General features: G+C 42.1%; 1 protein-coding gene across 4 annotated transcripts in view; it reads right to left on the bottom strand.

The window, feature by feature from the left end:
- map3k22 (mitogen-activated protein kinase kinase kinase 22) overlaps nt 1-23,903 on the bottom strand; it is a 41,267-nt gene that overhangs the window by 12,079 nt on the left and 5,285 nt on the right. For 2 of the 4 annotated variants that reach the window (XM_086306340.1, XM_086306337.1), the window contains exons 2-8: nt 16,704-16,787; nt 14,683-14,727; nt 8,984-9,093; nt 5,485-5,522; nt 1,534-1,633; nt 1,139-1,255; nt 813-927 (exon numbers count right to left, since the gene is read on the bottom strand). In XM_086306340.1, the coding sequence (XP_086162466.1) occupies nt 813-927; nt 1,139-1,255; nt 1,534-1,633; nt 5,485-5,522; nt 8,984-9,093; nt 14,683-14,727; nt 16,704-16,722 (544 nt within the window). In that variant the 5' untranslated portion in view covers nt 16,723-16,787. Of the gene's footprint in view, nt 1-812; nt 928-1,138; nt 1,256-1,533; nt 1,634-5,484; nt 5,523-8,983; nt 9,094-14,682; nt 14,728-16,703; nt 16,788-17,795; nt 18,147-18,213; nt 18,357-23,903 lie in introns of those variants that run through there. The other 2 variants (XM_086306338.1, XM_086306339.1) reach the window with 2 other exon arrangements.

Genomic DNA, 23,903 nt, shown 5'->3' with positions numbered 1-23,903 from the left:
ACCGTGACCGTTCTCCCGTCACCTCTCATCTGCCGCTACTCCCCGCGCTCCTATCTCGGCCCGCTCGCCTCGTCTCGCACTCGTGCCTCGCTGGCAGGGAGAAAAACTGATGGAGGGCCGATAATTCTGGACGATTTATGCGCTTGCGGCCACATGACGAAGATAGGCTCGCAAGAGCGATCACAGCTGCTATGCAAAGATGCAAACGTGATGGCAGGAGCGAGCACCGGTTTGATTCTGAGCGTGTCTGAGGCCGAGATACGACCAAGACGCTGACCTTTCTGGACAGAGCTGATATTAAAATAAACCAAACATGCCTGGGGACGAGGAGGGGGGGGACTACAAAGTGTGACGTGACAAGAAAAGGTTTTTTTTTTGTGCACAGTTTTAGATGAGAAGACAGAAACTGCTCTCATGCATGTGCTTTGAATACTAAAGCTACTATATATTTATACATATTACATCCAAGTATGGTCACAGTTAACATGACAAAAAGCTAACAGGCCAAAGACAGCGGCCAGACAGTTGCTTAGCATGAGTGCAGGAGTTTGTCCTTGCTTTGACATGACAAGTCCTTGGCTGCTTTCACCTCCGGTTTGCATTTTCTACTCCGATAAAGCATGCACCCCATCTTTTCCATTAACATTCCTGCGACTTTGACGGCCGTCTGCATCGTCAGGTGACACTGATACGTCATCCTTGAGGCTTTAGCACAAACCTTTGCATCAGCAGAGTGCTTTTCTGCCTCCTCTCACATTTAACAACTAATAAAAACAGCATAAAAACACTTTTTTTAAAACATGGAAGCTCACCTGTTGAGTGTTTGCGCACCCTCTCTGAGCCCTTTAGCAAGGAGCCCTTCAAATCTCCCAGTGACCTCGATGACTTCATCTCGCTCTGTTTGTCCCTGCTGTTCACCTGTAGGTACTGGAAACACAGGAAGTAGGAGAGAGTGAAAAAAGGGAATCGGCTCAGCAGAGGAAGGGAGGACAGCATTACCTCATTGTTCAGTTACATCACCGTGTGTGGAAGCAATTTGTTTCCTCATTTTGCAAAAAAAAACAAAAAACTAAAAAGGATGACTTCATTCACCTTTGTTCCCACTAACTGCACAAAAGTGAGCATCTTAAAAACTCACATGGTTGTTTTTAGGAGTCTTTAGCAGTATCCTGAGCAGCCCATTGGTCCCCGAACTGCAGCCCAGCGTCAGCACCGCCTGATCCAGGTCCTCCTGCGTCTTCAGGGGCAGCAGCAGCTGATAGGACAAGAAAGCACACAGCACATGAGCTTCAATTCTCTATTGTTCAGCAACAAGAGCACGTGAATGCAGCAGCACATGTATGACATCAAGGGTTTCACAATAAAAAACAAAAAACATGTAAATAAACAAAGCTTTTCTTGGATCTTGACAGCTTGAGAAAACAAACGTAACGCCACTTCGAGGACACGCGTACTGCAGTGCATACTGGAGGATTGTCACGAAAAACAACAGATAAAACTGTAACACGCCAGCTACACGAGTCATTCTCTTACCTCTTTCTCCATGAAGAACATGTCCATCTGCTGGCCAAAGGCCTCGGTCACTTTCTGCAGCAGCTCTTTGATCTTCAGCGGCCTCTGAAACAGGATGATTCTGGAAAAAGGAGAAGGCCAGCCGGGTCAGAGGTGGGAGAAAGACGGTCATGTTGTGTCTGGCTGCAGCTGAGCTGACAGCCTGCTGGCTACTGGTTTGTAGCATTAGCTTGCACCTGATAAATCTCTAAGAACCCGTTTTCATTTACTTTACAGCAGCGGGAAACAGAAGATAAACGGACGGGGGGTCAGCAGGGTCGAGGAGAGGAGTGAGCCGAGCCACCGAGATGCTAAGAGGGCATTAATCAGTGCAGTGAAAACAGAAAGTGCAGACATACTCTCCACTTGCATGTCTGTGCTTATCTACTGTATGCTTACGTGTATTCCCGTCCGAGACCGACCTTATCAGCAAAAGTCTTGTTGTGAGTGTGTATATGAGACGCATGTGTGTTTGTAAAACTTTACATGCATGAGTGTGCTTCCCAATCAGTGTGTGCATCGGCCACTGTTTCAACACCATTGGGCCTCTCCGCTAAGCCAGCACAAAGGCAGATGGGAAACTTCCTGAGAGGAAAGGGGGGGAAAAATCTGGAGCGGCAGCAAAAGCAGCAGGATGTGTGTCTTTCCCTCGTCTTTTAAAGAGTGACAGAGTGAAAGATACAGAGACATGGAGATATTTACAGACGTCTGTGAGAGAAAATAAAGGGGGAGGCAGCCTGAGAAAATAAAGCAGAGAGAGAAGCAGAGAGACTCCTGTCCTGTCCTCCCCCCAACACCACCATCTACCCCCACCTCACTCTCTGCTTCTGAAGAATCTGCAGCGCTACTATCTCTTTATAGTATCCTGATAAAAGGGAGTCGTTTTTATCCCATCACTTCCTCATCAGAGGCCAAAGCTTTGCCTATCTTAATGACCGCTCATTGGTTCCCTCATTTGGATAAATTCTGGGAAAAGGGGGGAGGCTGCAGATCAGAGGCAAGCGGCGGCACAGCTAAACACTCCTCGTCTCTGTTTAGATTTGGTGATGATGTGTGCGATAAAGAGCTGGAGGGATGTGGGGACGGGGGTTTGGGGGGCTTGTACAAGGATGCGGCTCCAAAAGATATGGCTTTTCTTCCTCTGCATGCGGACACACTCAGTCGCAGAGGTTTGCAGAGTTGGAAGAATGCTTTCACACGTCCCAGCGCACTCTCTTTCCCTTTTGTCTCGTGGAGAAAAAAAAAAAAAAAAAATCACAATAATATAAACACTAAGAGAAAAAAAAAAGGTTTGGCTCTGTTCCCGCTCTCTCTCTCTGGCTGTAGACCTTGAGGTAGGGGGGAGAGCGAGTCGCTCTACAGCTCTTATTTCCTGCCCCAAACCTTCAGTGCTTGCCAATGAAAAGAGAGAGAGAGACCATCGGATCCGATTCCACTGTGGACGGACAACACGATCATCCTGACTCAGGGACTCCTGATACCTCGAGTTAGGTAGAGGACCCTCAAATATAATGCTATTCACCGCACAGCCTGGGATTAGATCTGTGCAGTCAGATCGTCTTGATAGTAGCTGCTCGAGTATGAAAGGAAGTTCAGATTATTTTCTTTCTTCTTCTAATCTAATAAGCCGGCTCGTAGGGTCTGTGCTGAAAGAGATTTTAGATCGAGATCGAAGAAATGCAGTTCAGTTTCCATTCACTGAATTTTTTATGAGGGTTATATTTTTTTTTAGGCTTTGCTTTCTTACTTAGCTGAGAGTATTTGCAGTTTAAGCCCCGTTTAGAGGCTTAAACTAAGGAAAAAAAGGTTTTGCTAACTCTAAACCAGGGGTATTCAACATGAGGCCCGAGGGCCACAATCGTTCCAAAAAGAGACTTCAATCCGTCCTTCTGGAATATAAGAACTTTTAACAGTTTTACACCTACTCTTATAATACAAATCTCCTACTGCAATTCATATTACACCACAATAATTAAGTAGCAATTAAATGAAAAAAAAATATTTACAGCTTTTATATATATATTTTTTTACAGTGACTCCAGAGACAGTTTTATCACACATTTATCACTTTGTTTCATTGATCCCGCCCTCTTAAAATCAAAGTAGGATGTACATGAATTACAATGTAAAATGACTTTGACATCCCTACTTTAAATAATCAGTTCACAATCGCAAAACTGCTTTTTTATTTTATTTAAATAAAAAACCCACAGCTATTAGTCATAAACGCAACATTAGCTTTCATCGAGTCATGCTTTTAAGACCACCTGATGTGGAAAACCAAAACAGTGAGCTGAAAGATCCTCCAACGCTCTGCAGAGCTGGTGTTGACTGTAGCCTGTTAATAATTCTCAGAGGGTTTGTCTCTCCGAGTGACCCTTTTCACTGTCGCATACCTCGAGTTACCCGATCCCCTGTTAATATACAGAAATATTGATTAAAGCTGCGTTAAATAAATATTTAAGTTACACAGGTTTTAATGTGATTTCGATCCTTTTCTGTTCTGGAAAGAGGTCGACGAGGGTGTGAATCGACAAAGCGGATGAAAGAAAAAAATCATTAAATAAAAAAGAGAATTTCCTTTCAAGTCTATGAATGGCATCTTCTAAAGTGAGCTGTTGGCTGTCTTTTCTGAGAGGGCAGTGTGGAGTGAAGGGAGCTCGTGAGAAAGGGAAGACTGCGAGACGAGGCGGAGGGGGGGGGGGCAGAAACACAGAGACAGGAACATGAAAAACTCGTCTCTTCCTCAGCAGTAGCCAATTAGGGCTGTGAAAAAGTGAAAAGGCCCAGTGTGAAGCAGTGCTCTGCTGGCCGAGCACGCCGCTTTCCTTCTCTTTCCCACTCCTCTGAGCCTGTGGCTTTCTTATCACAGTATCGCTGAACCGATGCCCGTTCCCCTCGTCTATATTCTGATGAATCGAGGCAATTATTGCAGTAGGTTCTGGTCAGTTTCCCTCCAGTGTTAACAGAACATATCGTGTTTGTCACTTCAGTTCAGTCTCTGCGGGCTCCTGAGTAAAGTTTTAGACCAGGGGTCCCCAATCCCAGTCCACGAGGGCCGGTGTCCCTGCAGGTTTTAGATGTCAACACACCTGAATCACATGATTAGTTCATTACCAGGCTTCTGGAGAACTTCAAGACAGTTGAGACGGTAATTTATCCATTTAAATCAGCTGTGATGGATCAAGAACACATCTAAAACCTGCAGGGACACCAGCCCTCGTGGACTGGGATTGGGGACCCCTGTTTTAGAGTGTCAGAGTCTGCCAGTGGAACCAGTGGACCTCCTCCAGAGCTGCGAGACCCAACTTAGCATCCGTGCGTGGCATGACAGAGCTGGGATCCCAGTGCGGACAAAATGAAGACCAACACCAAGTTAAGTGTCAGAAATTCTCTCTCTCTCTTTTTTAAACATCCCCTTGGGTAAGCAAACTATGAGGCAAAAAAAACAAAAAACTGCTTGCTAGACTGTCTCCAAACAGTTTGAGTAACCAGCTCTGCCTCTTGAGTAAGTGAAAAGCTGGCCGTGTGAGCGAGTACAAATGTCTCGTGACTGAAAAATGTGGAGGGAAAGCAGGAGAAAACGCGCAAGATGAAGCATTAATTTGGGGTGTGCCTGGAAGTCTGCGCATTGTACTCAAACGTTTGGCTCTCGCTGCATCTTTTTGATCTCCCTCTCTCTCTGACCCTCTTCTCTTTTTCCCCCCCTCTCCTCCCTCTTAAACAGCCCATCCGAGCCTGAAACATAAGGCCTCGGCTAAATGTCAAAGTAGAAATTTTCCCTCTCTTTATGCTCCTCTGGCATGTAACTGTGATTTCCTCTAGACACAAAGTCCCAGGCATGGCAAAGCATAACACACAAAAAAGATCCGAAGCACAGAGTAAAGGCTTGGACAGAAGAGCAGAAAAAACAATACAGAGGTTCAAACATACCGTTTTTCTCTCTCATGCTCCAGCTTGACTCTTAAATCCTGTTGAGAGGAAAAATAACAACAGAGGGGAGTTATGGAAGTGGAAAGTTAAAATGATTCATAGTTGTCTGTGGGATTTGGCCTGCCTAATAAATGAAAACGATAAGCTGGACCAGGAATTGAGGTGACAAAAAGCATTATGATGATACATGTTTTATATCCACGTTGCTGGATTTGCTGCGGATTTTGTTCTACAGCACAAAGACAACATTATCCTTCAACACTGACGATGGCCCGACAAATCTTTGTTTTCTATTCGTAGTCATTGCCAATGGGAGCAGGAATCTGGAGGAGCCTGCATGTCTGCATGAGGTAACGGTGTTACACTAACGCTGTCATCACATCGGTGCGGAAGAAAAAACGTAAGGGTTTACCCCAACAACTCGCAGAGGAAAGCAGCACCGTGACGGCCGGAAACCCTCTCTGCTCCTCGCTGTTTGTTTATGTCTCATCATAAACATTGCTGCTTTAAGAGGATTCGCCAATTATCATTCCAAAGACACGCAAAGATACACGAGGAAACGACTTCAGAGAGGCACAAGGTGACTGAAGGGAACGATAAGCTGTCCAAAATGTGTTGGTTTAGTTTCTAAACTGCCATAAATGTACATAATACCGGAAACTATTGGAATGGAATACTCCAATACGGAATACTATCTCTATCTCTATATAGATATATATAGATAGAGAGATAGAGAGATAGATAGATATATAAAAAGCCCACCAAGCATCAAGAAAGGATTTTGTCAATCTGACGGACGGTGTCTGTAAGACGCTTGAAAGACAATGCTGTGCACAAGTCTTGAGCCAAACCTCCTTTCTTTTTGTTCTGCTAGGAAAACGTGATTAGTCCAGCAATTTCATTATTCACATGTCAGCATATATGGAAATATATTATATGAGGCAAAAATAAGAGTTTATACATTTCTAATGGGCTTAAAAAATCAATATTTGGTACGACCTCATTTATTCTTCAACACAGCCTGAACTCTCTTAGTCAAGTTTTGATATAATTTCTTGAAGTAGTTTTCAGGAATAGTTCTCCAGGCTTCTTGAAGGACATTTAAAGCTCTTGTTTGGATGTTTGCTGCCTCTCTCAATATCATCCCACAGTGCTTCAATAATGTTGACGTATAGGCTCTGGGGAGGCCAATCCATGACTCTTATTTGTTGTGTGTTTTTTCTATCCAGGTATGCTTTTAACTAAGAACAAAGAAGGGAGAGGCCAGAAGAAATCAGACTAGAAAAATAATAAAAACTGTGAAAAATTAACAGTGAAATTAACCCTTTAAGACCTACCATAGAACCAAGTCCGCCAGAGCTTATATTATATTTTTACCTGCTGTGGAGCCATTTTTGGGAGCATTTCAAGTTGCTATACATCAATACAACCATTATAGCCCAGATTTTAATAATATGTATTCATTAAGTGCATAGTAATTACATAAATTGCAAAAAAGTGCAATAAACTACAAAAAAAATTGAAAATCGTTTTTGCTTTTTTAACATATATTTCTAGTTAGAGAAATTTAAGAGGCTTATCCCTCAAAACTGTAAATACAAAAAAGTTGCACAAAATAGTTTCCCACCACAGGAAATTTATTTTGAGTGTCTTCATAGTTTTATTTTTGAAATACACCAATTTTTATACACTGCAGGAAAAACGAAAATAAATATTATACTGCAAATTTGCAAAAAAGCAGCATATGCATCAAAATAAACTATTTCCAGCAGTGCAATATGAGTCCTAAGCATCCCAAAAACGACACAGAAAGTCATAAAGTCAAAGATAACAAAGAGTATAGGCTCTGAGGGCCTGATAGTAAAAAAGACTACATTTCCGGGAAAATGACGTCACTTCCGGTTTCGGGCAGGTAATGGCGGAAATGCAAAAGTTCGCGCTGACGTCTATTCCAACGTAAGAAGTGTTATGAACAGCTGATCGGACCGGCACAGCGTGTTTCTGGAATATTATGTTTTTGTTCCTGCAAGCGCTTTTTATGCAGTTTTTGCAAAGCTTTATGTGGAAGGAAACCGTGACCTAGGACAAGCTGATGGCATAAGATGTAAGTACAACTCCTCCGGTTTCATATGCAAAAAAAATTTTTGCGCTAGCTTACGTGGTTGCAGTGCTACTGGGATTTAAAAATAGTTACGCAAAACAGAGCGTGCCCGCTCCGATCAGCTGTAAAGGGTTAATGGAATTAAAGAGTAAAAACAGAAAGTGACATGAAATAGAAATATTTCAATTAAGTGCACGTATATTAAACATGTACTAACATGTAAATATACTCAACTACATTACTAGTGATCCTGGCCATGCTCTAACCCAACAGTGTTGGGTATTGTAAGATTAGCAGTGCTCAGGCCTCCCCGGGTCCCCCTCTAGGCACTTCCCTGGCTGTTGAGAATCAGATGCTTTCCAGATAACACTGCACAGAGTATCAAAATCTAGAAGCTACTTTTAGCTGCTCACTTATTCACAGGGGTTCACCACAGCAGGCAGCTTTGCATGTTTGATTTGACAGTTTTTATGCTTGATGCCCTTTCTGATGCAACTGCAAAGGGATCTGACATTACTCTTCTGCCTTCATATGTTCCATCAGTTCTGAGAAGACTATTTATTATAAGGACAGGCTGCACACCATGCAGAGATCATGTTGTTTCTGCAAAAATATCATTTTTTTATGTCTGCCAAACTGCATCATCTTTGACATTTTTCATAGATTCAACTAAAGAAATGTGAACAAATAATGTGTTTGTGTGGCAGGCTTTAAATAACAAAGCGCTTAAAGACACAATTTAAAATTAGTCCTTCGCTAAGATGTCATCCCTCGACTTAGGCATTGTTTTTTTTATGCTTGAATGACTCATAGGTCAGCGTTTAATATCTGAACAAACAAACAACAAATCTCTGAAAAGTGTCATGCACTGGACTGAAAAGGAGTTGTGGTTTTTTTTTGGTTTTTTTTTAATAAGCAGCTGATATCCAAAGACTGGCTCCTTGGAAGCAAAATATGAAGAAATGAGGAGTGGCTCGAGACTTTTGCACCATGCTGTGGCGGTGAATATGCTGCTTTTTTGTTTCATCATCTCCAAAACTAGATCACAACCTTCAAACTCCAGTGAATAAAATAAAAAAAGGAAGCAGGGCTGAGGTATTGAGTAAAAACAGAGTGACAGATAAGGTTAAAGTAGTGTAACTAAGCAGGATGTGTGGCAGCTTTAAACCAAAGAAATACTGCAGCATTATACATCCTCTCAGCTCTTTAACTAAAATATGGCTAAGCAAACTGATTCCCATACTACACAGGCAACAGAGCAATCAAAATAAAAACAAAAAAATTGATATTTAGACACATTTTACAGCCAATTTTAAAAGTTCTTATAGATTCAAATCAGCACTTCAACAATTTTGAATGTATAAAAGGAGAAACAGCACATGTGGATGCGACGAGTACCTGTTTGTAGAGTAAGGTTCGGTTCTTGGGCTTGTGGCTGTTGTGCTGGGTGTAACAACGGCCCAAGGCTGCTAAGTCCTTCATGATGGAGTTAAGTGCCTCCTCGTCATCTAAGGAAGAAAGAAGAAATGTGTCAGCTACACTCTGCGCTTAAATGTAGGAAGTACAGCAGAAATACCTTATCTGTTTCAAATGACCTCACTTTATTGGTGACTTTACTGGCCACACACGAGTGCTCTTTGACATTTAGCATGACCTTAGTTTTTAGTTTGTTCCGGCTCAGAAGAGCCAGTGAGGCAACATCTGGCATGCCTCTTCCTGTTTTCATGTGTGAGTTTCCATTAATGGAGAAGAATCTAGTTTATGTTCGGTACATACCTAATAAGGGTAGAATTATCTCTCTATAAAACAAACAAACAAACAAAAATATTGCCTAATATTTCTCTGAGATATGTGTGACTCAAGTCTTTCGCTTTGATGATATGGGTAAACATAACAATGCAGGCCATTCTTTAATGCTATACTTAAGCATAGAAAAGCCACAAAAGATAAAGTTGTTTTAATAATGGAACACGTGTATGGGCTTCATGCACGCCTGTCAAAAAGGGCGACGTGGTCACCTGCAGCTTGTTTATTAAGCAGTCTAATACATATATATCAGTGGAGATATTTCAGGAGCATAATTCAGATAAAGGCTGCCTTTCTTCAGTTACAAATGTTATAAAAAAGCGACTGCGCGGTAAAAGAGAAAGTCGAAAACGTTTCAATATGAAATATTTTGGGACTAAAGTGCCACATCCGTTTGTGTCATTAAAATAACCTTTAAGGTATTAAAGCCAACAATTCTCAGTTTTCTACTCCTCACTTCACCTTTTTTGATGTGCTCACAAAAAAGGGCATCCGGTCATCTTTTACCATTAAAAGCCTTTAATGGAATCCGAGTTGGGTGATTACAGTATAAGAAAGAGGTCGCTGACCTCAGCTTCTTCCTGTCTCTCAGATATATCCAAGGTCTAGTCATGATAATAATTTTTAAAAAATGCACACGCAGGCACACACACACACACCTGTGCTGGGTGTGTGCAGTGCAATACAAACAGCACCTGCAGGAAAAACCGCATTCTTTAATAGAATAGATGTCTATATGTGTGTGTAAAAGACCACAGGGAATGAAAGCTAGAGTCATAGTAACACACGGAGCAGATGGGGTCTGGGATGGCATTTGATCTTGCTCCTACTGTACGGCTCTTGTGGCCAGCTGTTCTCAGACAGTAGGCCAGTACACCAGGTTCACTCAGAGGTCAGGATGCACTCATGCATAAACATCAGTTTACACGTCACTGTCAGACTACCTTTCGTTTTTCCTCTCATACCGAGCGCTCTGTAACTCTTATTCAAATTGGTATACCTTACTGTACGGTAAATTTTCTCATGGTTCATATTACATGAGTACAAAGCAACAGCCATTAATACTAATGGCACCTTTAATGACATGCTATCTTTCCCAACATATACGGGCCTATTTATTTCTCCTATGGCTTGTAGTGTCAGTTATGAAGCGTGACAGACCAACTCTACTGACTAATGCTGGTTTTGTGGTGCTGCAGTTGTATCTATTTGCATAGGTAGTTGCTCACAGAGACTAACCAATAAAACCTACACAAACCCCAATGGCACGAAGCTCGCCTACTGACTCCTGGACAAGTGGGAGAGAACAGGGAAGATGTATCGACCAACCAGCCCTTTAAAATGAAACAAGGTAACAGTAGTGGGATATTATTAAAATGCAAACCAAGTAGACAAGATATTCAATCACAAACTGGGCTCATTGACGCTAAACACGCAGCTAGCTAATTTTAGCTAATGTTAGCCAGGAAAAGCTAATGGTGAAAACAGATGACACAGTCTGTATCAACCAAATATCAGAGTTAAGAATGTATTAAAAGTGTGTTTTATCTCATTTTTTTTTTTTTTTTTCTCTCAACTTGACTATTTTCTTCCATCTCTTTACCCTAGCTCATAGGTGTCAAACTCTGGCCCGCGGGCCAAATGTAATTAGGCTGCGGGCCAAATTTGGCCCGCGGGCCATACCATACCAAATTACTATCAGAGCTGGCCTACTGGTATTATACAGCTAATATATATATTGTTTAGTATTAAGCTTTGCTTGTTCCATATTCAGTTTTTTAGCAAAATGTGTTTGAGTCCATAAGAAAAGATTCATTCTTATATCTGGAGGAATAAATATATTTCAATAAATATTAAAGTTAGTCCACGAATTTGTTCCAGTTTTGAATTTTGGCCCACTGTGTATTTGAGTTTGACACCCCTGCCCTAGCTGGTCTGAAAAGATGGCTGCCGCTCCCGGAGCCTGGTTCTGCTAGAGGTTTCTTCCCGCTAAAAGAGAGGGTTTTTTTTATTCCCACTGTTGCTTGCTCACAGGACGTCAAGGGTCTTTACCTTATAATCTAAAGCGCCTTAAGACAGCTGTTGTTGTGATTAGGCGCTATGTAAACAAAACTGACCTGAATTTAAAGTATTCTTCATTTCAACCAGAGCTCATTTGCTCCAGCAGCTCTCTCATTATCCACTTATGTTTACCCCTAGTCCATCATCTGCCACTTAGTTGCATTAAGTTTCAGCGGACACTTCCAAATTAGCTATATGAGCGAAGTGTGAATGACATGTTTCTCTTCTTTGCTGTGTGGTCCAGTCCCTCCACTTAAAAAGGAACTAAATAATGTCAACTGATAAGAAAAATTCCACCTACAAAAAAAACTGCGCCCACAGAGCAAACAACAACAACAGTATAAGAAGTACTCTTGCATGGTCCAGACTGCACATTGGATCGCGTAGTGTCTGAAAGCACTAAAATGACTGCAAAGTCAGTATATCCAACAGGAAATCAGGCAAAAATATATATTCCTTTATGTTCTAACAACTTTATGAATACCTGTGTGGGTGAATTTATTTATTTATTTATTTTTTGAGAAAAGGACAGTAACTATGAGGCAGCTGAGTCATTTCTGGTAGTTTTCTCCCTTAAGGAGATTCTAGAGATAAGACAGATGAAATAACACCTATTTATGTAAATAACCTTGTAAAACAACACAATGTGTCCTGCCACCATCACACAAACGCACGCAAAGTGCTGTAAACTGCCCTGAGAAGACGATAGGAGACCCGGGTACTTATGACGTATGCTGTCAGCAGCGGTGGCTGACTAACCGTTCGACCAGGCATGTCCTCTCGGAACAGGAAGGAACTGAATCACTGTCTTAAGTTCTGAACGCGGAGCTGTGCTAACCATGTTGTTCCACATCAGGATATTCATGTATTTTTTGACTGACTCACAAGGGAAAAAACTCTGAATATGACAAAAAAATAAATTAAGCATGCAAAAATATTTATTTTTCCTTCTGTAGTGACAGGATTTTACATGAGAGCAAGGCTGCAGCTCGTGATAATGTTTTCCATTATCAATTAATTTGCTGAATAAGCTAATTTTTGCACAAAATCCCTCAAATCCAACAATATTCTGTTAAAATAGAGAAAATGAGTCACAATACATAAATAAATATGTAAACTGTTAAATATCCAAATACTAATCTCACAATCTAACTCTTGCAAATATTACCTCTGTCATTGTTCCTCATTTGCACTGCTTCTCTCTTGTGAAATCTGCTGTTTGAGTCCAGCCTCTACAGGCTTACAGCTCCAGACTACCCTGTGCACTTGCAGTCAAGGATACAAAACAAACAGAGGCCAGCATGTGTATGTGTATGTGTGTGTGTGTGTGTGTGTGTGTGTGCGCGCATATGTGTGTGTGTTTGTGCTCTCTGTAGCCTATGGATAATAGCGGAGAAACGAGTGTGAGAGGGTTCATTGGAACAGGGGTGGGGGCAGTGAGAGCATGTGAGAAATGTGTGGTGGTGCACAGAGCTGGCTCTGATGGCTGCCTATAAGTGAAGTTATTACATCACTCCCAACTGATCCACGGCCACTGCCAGGCTGAGGCCAGCCAAGGCTAACCACCAGCACAGTGGAAAGCAACTGCCACATACACCAAACACACATCACCGCCAGAAGTAGCCTCAGTGACTGCTTCAGGAACCCCATGGCAACGTGTGACCCAGAATAGTTGCAAATGTTTTGAGAAGAGGAGGGGAGGGTTGATAAATTGGGCTACCTTCAGCTCCCCCCCATCTGCTCTCATTGTGTGTTGCGCAAAATGTGACACGCATAAGAAAAAGGGGGAATTCCAGGAAGCCGGGCAGAGTGAGCAACATTACACAATGTCGACCGGTTGCTGCCCATTGCATCATCGCCCAGCATCTTTCGTCTCGTCACGGGCTAACTCTGGGAACTGCGAAAGTGGCAGTGGACGAAATAAAGCAAGAACTTTGCTTCAGGATGGGTGACAATAAAAAGGAGACGTCTTCTCGTAACTGCTGCTCGAGCTGAGTGTTTTATGAAAGCAGAGCAGAAGCTGGGAGATGAAGGTAGAGCGAGACAACTCCCCCAAACCCTAAAGTTGCTTACAAAATAGAACAAGCTACGAGAGGATACGACTTCTGCAAGCCAAAAGTATTTAAGGACCAGCGAGGCAGAGCGTCTGTGTGCGTGTGTGTGAGAGTGAGAGATGCAGGCTGCCTGAATGAAGACATTGAGGGGATTTCCTGGTGCCGAGAGACGCATCATGCCAAAGGCGTCCGGCAGGATTAGCGGCTGGAGCCAAACGTGTCCTCACTCTGACGCACAACAAGCACACAAGCACATGCACACACACACAAGTCAGCCATAACAAGCAAGGCGGGCTTCCCAGCTCTCACCTCGCTGTTTATCGAAACCGTGGCAGATATAATTGGACACCTAATGGATGTAATGTTTAAACCTCAGAAGTTAATCTTTCACCAAGAATAATGACCCTGATGTAATGTAGGTGGGTGTGCAACAGTGGTTGTGCAATTAATGTTTGTACAAGGTCTGTGCTAAAGGCTTTTCACTGGACAATGTTTGCAAATATGCCCATTCAGTATCTGCAGGCCGTGGCATTCCTCTCTCAGCCTGCGTCAGCTTGGCTTAGCCGTGTCACCACTACTGTTACAGATCTGGAAAGATCTGTTAAGCAATTATTTGAGGAGAGCTATTAATAGCAGTCTAATGTGTGTTGAATATGGGGAGTAGTTTTTAGCATTATGTACATTTTGCAAAATTCAGAATTTCAGAGTTCTTTTTTTTTCAAAGCTCACAATCAGCTAGGAAATTTGCTGCAGCTCTATTTACTGAACTCTCGACAGAGCTGAAAGACTTCATACGAAGCCACGCTAAAATAAGAGACGCACACCGTCTAAAAGAGCAGGAAAAAATCTACAGGAGAATTCCATAACGCCAGAGGGTAGAGGTTGCATCGCACAATTCCTGCTCCCGTTTCCAAAACTTAAATCATCTTTATAACACCTGGATCAGGAAACGCTTCCAGCCATTCGCGTTGTTGCACTGATGCATGGACACGCCAAGCCCAATGCCAAGAACAACCACATGCAGCAACATTTATGTCAGGTGGAAAACCTTACGTAACACACTGACGTGACTGTGGGGCTGATTTCTTCTTTTGTCCAGAAAGCATTACATACATTTACAGAACAGGCCTAGTATGTCATACAATTCCTGTAGCTCCATCAAGGCTGGGTGTTTACCTTGTGAGTTTCTGTGCTGTCCAGATCCATTTTGGAGACCGTCATCTGTGGAAAAAAAAACATCATCATTTTGGATCACAGTGAAAGCAGGTCCAAAATAAAACAATTGACAGCATATGCTGGCTGCTGATACTTTGAGTTCAGAGAATCTACTGTTGAGAAACAACAACATGCAGTGCTGTGAAAAGCATTCATCCCCATCCACATTTTTTGCATATTTGTCACACTTATGTGTAAATGCAAATTAAAAAAAATAAATTTTTAAATGATGATTTCATTTTTTTGGGGGAAAAAAACCCTATAACCCCAAAAGAACCCGTGTGACAAAAGTGAAGTAAGCTAAAAGATCTTGAGCTAAAGAACCAGCTGAGTAACAACGTCATGGACATCTGTCAGTCTGTTAAGTGTTACAAAGCCATTTCTAAGGCTTTGGGATTCCAGTGAACCACGGTGAGAGCCATTATCCACAAATGAAGAAAACTTGGCACAGTGGTGAGTGGCCAACCTACCAAATTACTCCCCAGAGCAGATCAATGACTCATCCAGGTTGTCATAAAACAATTCAGAACAACATCTAAGGAACTGAAAGCCTCGCATCAGTTAAGGTCAAAGTTCAGGATTCAACAACAAGAAAGACAATGGGCAAAAATGGCCTCCATGGGAGAGTTCAAAGGAAAAAAACACTGCTGACCAAAGAACATCAAGCCAACAGTCAAACATAATGATGGTAGTGCGATGGTCTGTGGCTGCTTTGCTGCGTCAGGACCTGGACGACTTGTCGTAATTGATGGAACCATGAATTCGTCTCTCTACCAGAAAATCCTGAACGAGACTGTCGGGCGATCAGTTTGTGTTCTAAAGCTCAAGTTGGGTTATGCAGAAGGACAATGATCCAAAAAACACCAGCAAGTCCACCTCTGAATGACGCAAAAAAAAACAATAAAAAAAAAAACAATAAAAAACCAGCATAAAGGTTTTGGAGTGGCCTAGTCAAAGTCCAGACTCAAATTTGATTGCAATGCTTTTGCTGAACCTTAATTTCTCCCCCATAATGATAGCATTTGAAAACCTCCTGTAATGTGTTTTGAGACCTCAATGTGTGTCAAAAAGGATGTGGTGTGACAACCACCAGATCAGGGTTTTTTTCCAAGGGTAGCCCTAGTAAGCTGCATAGGCAGAGATCACCCTCACTAACTTCTAATGCACATCCAAGCATTTTGTTCTGGAAGCAGGAACCCAAGAATAGTGGGCCAAAGTTCCTCCTCTATGATGTAAAACACTTCATTCCAGTTATCGCAAACACTTGATTGCAGTTCTTGCTGCCAAGGGTGGCACAAACACTCCTCAGGTTGTGGGGACAATTACTTTTTCCACACAGGGTCAGATAGGTTTGGATGACTTATTTCCCTTAGTAAATAAAATGGTCATTTCATTTCTTCATTAACTGCATGTTGTATTTATTCATGTCTAATATTATTTACATGAAATTTACTTTGTCTGAAACATGCGATTGTGACAAATATGCAAAATAACTAAAAAAAATCAGGAAGGGTGCGGATACTTTTTTACAGCACTGCGTCCACAGCTAGCAATTTTTTTTTTGCATAATTTAGGCATGCATGAGTGCATTCAGAGACATTCTTATACAGTTTATTTTGCAGGAGATAAATAAACACAGTACACTGGAAACATGCATACTGTTGTTAAAGGTTTTAAGGCGTTATTTTTCTCTTCTACAACCTTCAAGTTGCCAAAATCAAGACTTCATATCTGAGGAAAGGTTTAAAAATGAGGAACAACAGAAAAAAAAAAACAATGCAAAATCTGAAAATAACTGTCTTTTCTTTCCCTCTTTTTTTTTTTTTTTTTTTTTTTAAACACTGTGCTTTTACATGTGTTGTTTTTCTCTGCACTGTTCCTGCCAGAGGAAGAGCGAGAGGTGTGTATATTCCCAGTAAGCAAGCATGTTTCTGTACGTACACAGTGCAGCCTAAAGCAACTCGCTTTCAAACGCTACTCACCCATGTTTACTGTCATCATCAGGAAGTGGCCCTGTTGAACTAGAGCACGGAGCTCAACTTCTCTCTGCTGCTGAAGACTTCACCCTGAGAGTGAGGCAAAAAAAACAACAAGGTTTCAACATCCAAGAACTGTGCCATTTTCTTTCAGCGAGGCGAGCATTATTTCTGAGAGTGCACAAAAACAAAGACAAAACAGGACGCAGGTGGTAGTATCAACACAGCGCGTTATTTTTCCACAACGGTGTGACTGCTTGTGTTTTTTATTTGTTCTTTTTTTTTTTTTTTTTTTTTTTTATTTAAACTAGTCTCCTGAGATTGACATATCCTCTACTCTGAAAAATAGCATGAAAGCCATTAGTCATAGTCCCGTGAATGCCCCCGGTGTGTGTTTACTGCCACCACAAAAACCGCAAGACGGCATCAGTGAAGGCGGGCGTGGGGGTTTGCCCGAACACCTGCCGCAAGTAAAGACCATGAGAATTTCCAAAACAAAGTAGCAGAGAATCTGTACTCGCATCCGTATTTTGTGTTGCAGTCAGCACAGTGAGTGAAAATGCATGCTTATGGTAGATCTCAAGCCAAATACATCCATCTCACAGTATTCGTGCATCACCACTTCATGCTTACGGCCACTGAAGCGTTCCCCTTAAACAGGCCAACGTGCACATATTTCTCACGCAAAGACTGCAGGAAGCATTTGTTTGTTCTTTGAATGCAGTCTATGCAACAACAACAAAAAAAAAGAGGAACAAGAACTAGTGCCTCAGCTGCTCCAAACGGTGTTGTGGTATTTGAATATTTGCAGTGGTTGGGACTTCAGTGTGTTCCCCATTACAGCATCAATCACAGAGCCATAGAAGGTATTGTGCACACTTCAGAAATCCAAAAAAGGTCAAGACCTTTTTAAACCTATGTTTACATCCATTTAAAGACAGCTTGAAGCAGCTTGAAGAAAAGCAATTGAGCTCAAACGTAACGCGATATTATTTTTAGTAAATGCTAAAATACACTTCTAGCTATGAGTGATTGCTAGCTACATGGGAAATTCAATCTTAATTGAAGCTCAGATTGCTAATGTTAGCCACATATTACCTAGCAGCTCTGGGTATTTAGATGAAGCAAAACTACATTTTAGTTACACAAGTTCTTCTTGCAGTAGAGGGTTAAAAGGTTCTTTTGGCTGAGCAATCAGAGGCCTAGCTGCTAATGGCTGCTCGTTGCTACACACAGACAACACAAAAATCACAGCTACTGTTGTCAGTGGCTACAGTCTGACACTAGCAGAGTCACCGGTGACACACTTGATGTCAGTTTTGGCTAAAATCCCTGAGTAATGCTGCTCTAATTCCTTGCCGTAAACTCCGCAATCGCATGGTTAACTGGACGGTCCAGCTCAAAGTCAGAACACCACAGTGAAGAGAAGAGCTAATACGGAAAACAAAATAGCAAACGCAAGCCACAAAAGGAAATTAAAACACAAAAGAAATCCAGTTTGTGTGTTTTCACCTACGCCAAAGTCTGTGTTACCCCACTGAGCCCAGATAAATGCTCCGGCGTGCCTGCAGAGACACAAACACTTTCTCTTTGTGTCAGCCAGAAAACTTTTCATAAAAGCAATAAAAAGCGGCCACTGGAGCAATTTACAGCCTGAGGGGTAGAGTCACAGAGTGCCAACAGAGTTTGAACAAGGGAACAGACAGGGTACTGCTGTCAGTGCACTGGCATCACACGAGCTAGAAAGCTGGAAAGCTGAAACTTAAAGGAAATGTGGAAGAGCAAGGGTGCTCTAAATGTGTCGTGATACCAGCGTTAAATTTGGCTGAATTCACCGGATAATACGATTGCAAAGAACTAATATATTCAGTCAGTGTGTTCGGTACATCTGGTGTAAAGACCAGGACGTTATTAGGAAAGGGAATACGAGCAAAGCTCCGCCTGTACGGTGCCGTTGACCACACATGAAAGAGACGATGAGCCACGAGACAGGTGGTCTCCTAACACCACGTCGCCCAGTCTGTTGATGCCACACACAAATGCACGCACGCACACAGGAACAGAACAGCCTCTGTTTTATGCCAGCAAGTCACCAGATGGGCCATCTGCTTCCCTCCTCTGCCCAGCATGATGCCAGGCTAGTGGTACCCACTGATCGCAAGCCCAGTTCTCCACACACTTCTTGGCAGGCGGGTAATGTGACAGCCCCGCTTGTTGAAGATCAAATGCTAATCGCCGCTCGCTCTTGTTGCTCAGCAGCCACGTGTCTTACGAGAGGGGACTGTCAAGTCTGTGCGCTAGATGGTCTATGAGGAAAAGCATGCATTGAGCCTGCAAATGCTCCAGAAGTGTCTGAAACACTGTGACGCACTCCACCGTCAAGATATGGAGGGAAAAGTCAGCAGTCAGGCAGGCTAATGTTTCACTGTTAGATACCTCTCCTTTGTCACTACATAAGAGAACGGCGCTTTATAGAGAAATAACAAAGGAGAGCTAAACTCTTCAACCGCACGCCTGTACACTAACCTTCTACAGGTCTATACATCACTCTCCAACTAAGTAACTAAGTGGGCCACATCTCTGAGGGAAACACCCTCCTAATTTAGACTAGAGAAAGTGGGAGGTCTGTCCTCCAGCTGCCTGATAGCCAAAGCAGCATGATCTCATATGTGACATCACTCTTGACATGGAGTCCCAGAGAAATCACCATTTCAGAGGTCAACCTCTAGATATTTTTTTTTCTTATTTGACGGGGTTGGGTGCTGGGTTTCCCCTCTCCAACAATCACAGAACAAGAAATTGATCCACAGACATCAGAAGAGGAAGTGATCAGTGATGAGATAAAGGAATGTTGTGGCAGTATACCTGTGGAAGATATGCAAAGCACCAGGCTATTCTGGTCCCTTTTATTCTTCCTGTAATATTTCTCATCATACGGTCATCTCAGTTCAGATTGAAGAATGGAAACAGGGAGAAAGAGACATCCAACGATAACACACACCGTTAAACCCAAATACCTCCACAGTTTCCGTTTTTTTTCCTTCAGTTCCAACAACGCTTGATATGAAACACGTGAAACCGCCTATGTTGTGCAAGTAATCAAAGTGACACCAGCTAATCCAGGCAAGATGTTACAGGCAGTGATGAATTACACATTCAAGTTTCAGGAGTCTGCTAAATGATTTCCAAATCATGTGGGAGTTATTGGAAGCCAACAGATCTGCAACAGTGGACAAAATACATCCAAGGTCCTGTTACAGTGTAGCAACAGTACTACCTGTTATAACAAAAGCAAAGGTCGTAATGGAGGTCGCTGTATCCAAAATAAGGTTAAAACAAACATCTTTTACTGTTAATGAAACCGCACAATGCATCGCAAGCCTGACATCATAATACCCGGTGGACTGTCTGAATTGCAACTCCCGCAGGAAGTGCAGGGTGATTAAGCGAGACGTGGCTATTTAGGTGACTTACGCTTTTTAAAAAAGGTCAGCAGCAGGGGTGTCCTGTCTGCTAAACGCTTGCCAAGATTGTGTTGTGGCCACCCCGCATGAGTCAGAGGGTTATGCTTGCTGATTCTGGGAAGTAAGACAATACCTTATGTCCTATTGCTCAATAAGCCCACTGAGGGATTTCTATGCAGGGACACAGTTGAGGACCTCTGGGTGGTGGAAGACACGTGTGGGTGGGAGAATGTCATTCTGTGTGGGGCCTAAGCGCTTTATCATAACCTTGGTTCCCCTTTCTTTGTCTCAGGAGAGTTATTGCTGAGAAGAGATCTAAGCCCTTTAGTGGAACAACAGGCTTAATGATTGTGTCCTACAGCACATGAAGAGGGTTTTTCCTGTCCTCCAGCACTAAATCTACGGTGTATTTCAAATAAAGGAAATTTCCCGTTGGATGTGAAGCCATTATTTATACGTCAAATTAGAGCTGGGCGATAGAACGATAAGTATCGCGATATAACTTTTACTCGATAGCTTAATTTCTCTATCGCGATAGACCTCGCCGCTCTTGTCCTCTTTAAAAAAAAATAAATAAAAAAAAAAGGTCAGCCAATCCAAATTAAGTAGCGCAGAGCCGAACCAATCACAGCCGCAGCGTCACGTCGCGTGACTTGTTACTTATAGCACAAGTGCCAAGCCGCACGTGTGTTTGTTTGGGAAGCAGCCAGCGGGTAATGGAGCCAGCGCATAATGGAGGAAATGAGTGTGCCGACTAGAAAAATCAACCAAGCGTGACCGAAGAGAAAACAGATGATGGTTCCAATGCCGGAGAGATTGTCGAACGGAAGAGCCATAGAAGTTCCGTAGTGTGACGGTATTTCGGCTATTTCAAGTCTGACAAAAAACAGAGTAGCGTGCACTGTAAATTGTGCCGAAAGCAAGTCTGGAAATACAATAAACTGGTGCATGCGTCACACTGTGCGCCACGTTATTGTTTCGGTGAAATGAATTTCTACAATACTGTTAATTCTACTCTCTGCAGTGTTTAAATGCTTACATATACACACAGTTACTGTCCGTCCACACATACGACTCGGTTCTGCTTCTATGCCCCAGCTTTGTTTACTTTTTCCCACCGAGGCTTCTAGACTTCTGATTGGCCAACATTTCTGCACGGTTAGGAATCTAGCGCCACCTGCTGCTTTGGCATGTTCATAGCAGCGTTTTCCTTCATTTCTGCCTTTATGTGTGGACGGGATTATTTTTTAAAACGGAAACGGAAAATCTCCGTTTTCACAAATACCCGTGTACGTAGCCTCAGTCTCTGACTGGAAGCGCTAATTCGTCATTCGGCTTTTGTCAGACTAATGTAACTGTTAAAACTGTTTGAAAAGCTAAGCTATACAACAAGGAGAGATTGAGAATTTCCTTTTAGTTCTCAGTTTATTTGATATTGACAAAAGTTAGTCAGTTTTGTCTGTTCTTCTGTAAAACAAACTAAGATTTATTTTTAGAATTAATATTTTGTTTCTAAGTGGAATTGACAATTTAGTCTGTTTTGTTTGTTCTATTTTGAAACTTAAACGCTTTAGTGGCTGCCTTTTGTGTAGTTTGCAATATTTGCCTTTATTTATCTGAAAAAGTCTCATGTTCCTTAAGTACATCTACCCTGTTGAACTTATTATGGGAAATAAATATTTAAATAAAAACAAGCTGCTGATTATTTCACATTTTACTTGTGAGCAACGGCACATTTAAATCTTACAAATATAGTTATTTGGCTTATATCGTGATATATATCGTTATCGCCTGAAATGAAAAAAACATATCGTGATATGAAAAAATCTCATATCGCCCAGCTCTACGTCAAATGCATGTTCAGTTAGAGACGCTGCACTAGAAGGTCAATGACTAAACTTATGTCTTTGCACAAATGAGTGCGATAGAAGGTTTATTAAGAGGGAAAATGTAGGGGGAAATCACCAAGTATGAACCTTACCAGTTGCTCATTTTGGGTCAAAAAGTTGTTTTTTTTAATAAATCTTGGTCATACCATATGACTATAAAACGAAGGATTATTATGGTGTGAAACCAAATGATCGGTGGCTAACTTAAGCCTAACTTAAGTGCTTAGCCAAGGAGCTTGTAGTCTCACATTCAGACCCACTGCTTCATATTGCACACGATTTTAAGCAACTAAGATGGAGACTGAAACGTTTACATCGACACTATAAAAAAGGACGTCCAAAACAAGCAGATTTTATGCAGCACAACCATTTAAAAGTTTCATTTAAGCTGCAAAACCCAACAGCTTTCCCTTCATCCTACATAGGAATGCACTGATTGCAAAATTCTAGGCAAACACCAAAGCTTAAAAATAGAAATCTGGCCAACAGCCAACGTTGATATCGTCATCTTTGTTTATTCTACTTCAGTTATGCAATGGCTCACTTTGTTCCAGAAGAACCAATAGATTTTCATTGTATGAATGAATATCACTGTTCTAAAGTCATGCAGCCCTTTATCACACCATCTTGGAACATTCAACTTGGGGAAAACTGATGTAACGCAACAGGTAACAGATGATGTGCATGGTTAAAATGATCGGTTAACCACCGAAAGCTAGCATACCATTTTCAGCATGCAAGGTCAACATTATATCAATTTCCTGAAGTCAAATTTCTTAACACTGTCAGTTTCCAATGGTATAAAAGAGACATTACCAGCAAATGTCAGGCTTTATAAATCTGGAACCAATCAAGGTTTAGCATGTTTGCCGGGTCGAACGCTGGCTTGAAAGTTTAAACTTTCATTTCATCACTTCTGTTTGCGGCAATCTGAGAAGACGGTACAAATGTTGGGAGAAAGGCGTGTAACCAGAACCTAAAGAGGTGTATGAACTGGAGCTCAGTGTTTTATCTTCACTCAGTCCAGTGCTACCAATCAGATTCCAGCGTAAGATGATCTTCCTCATTGATAGTGATGGCTCTGTTAGCTAGGAGATAAGTAGATCTGCCCTCCATTATCATCAACCGCACAGCAGTGGCTAAAAATAGCCAAAAGAAAGAGTGGTTTCTCCTGCCATCCACAATGCATCCACTCCCTGGATCACCAGACCCCTACTCACCACCCGAGAGAAATCTGTACGATCTGTAAAGTAAGCTGTATTTTCCGTTACGAGGTGGCATGCTGTTACAAGCACATTGATTCATTGTGTTTCTCCACCCACAGGCAGTCATGCAGAGACAGCTCGTGGACTTAAACCCATTTCACGAGACAGAATGTCAAACAGCTGTGGTTCAGGAAGACTAAAGGAAGCGTTTCGGCTTTGCCAGCAAGCTGTTTATCCATGAAGAGCGTCTCGGTTCTGGGCATTTGATGCTCACAGAGGCTAAATAAGTGCGACAGTGAAGAATCCAAAAGCAAAGTGATAATTAAGTTCCAAGAGTCTCCCGAGTCATTTTTATTTAAAGTCTCTGCAACAAACTGCAAACTGGCCTCACTTCTGTTTATAGGGATAAACCATTACACATGGAAAAGAATGACACCTGCCTTGTGTAGCATTTTATATAACTGTGTACACACAAGCCTCAACATGTATGACTTAGTATGTAGACTTTCTGCTCTCTGGCCGCCTGTCCTTGCAGCTTCGGGCTCTGCTGCTGCTGACGGCATCGTCCTTACGGTCAAAAAAGCCGTGCAGACAAAGCTCAATCAGGACAACTTCCTCTTGGTTTCTGGAGCAGCGGGGGCCGGACCT

The sequence above is a fragment of the Aulonocara sp. 'chitande type north' Nkhata Bay genome, linkage group LG9 (genome assembly GCF_057382095.1).
Source record: "Aulonocara sp. 'chitande type north' Nkhata Bay isolate Kocher_YH1m ecotype deep benthic linkage group LG9, A_spYH_male_GT1.1, whole genome shotgun sequence".
Lineage (NCBI taxonomy): Eukaryota > Metazoa > Chordata > Actinopteri > Cichliformes > Cichlidae > Aulonocara > Aulonocara sp. 'chitande type north' Nkhata Bay.
Note: the sequence above shows the minus strand (reverse complement) of the source record. Positions and strands in the feature narration are given on the sequence as shown.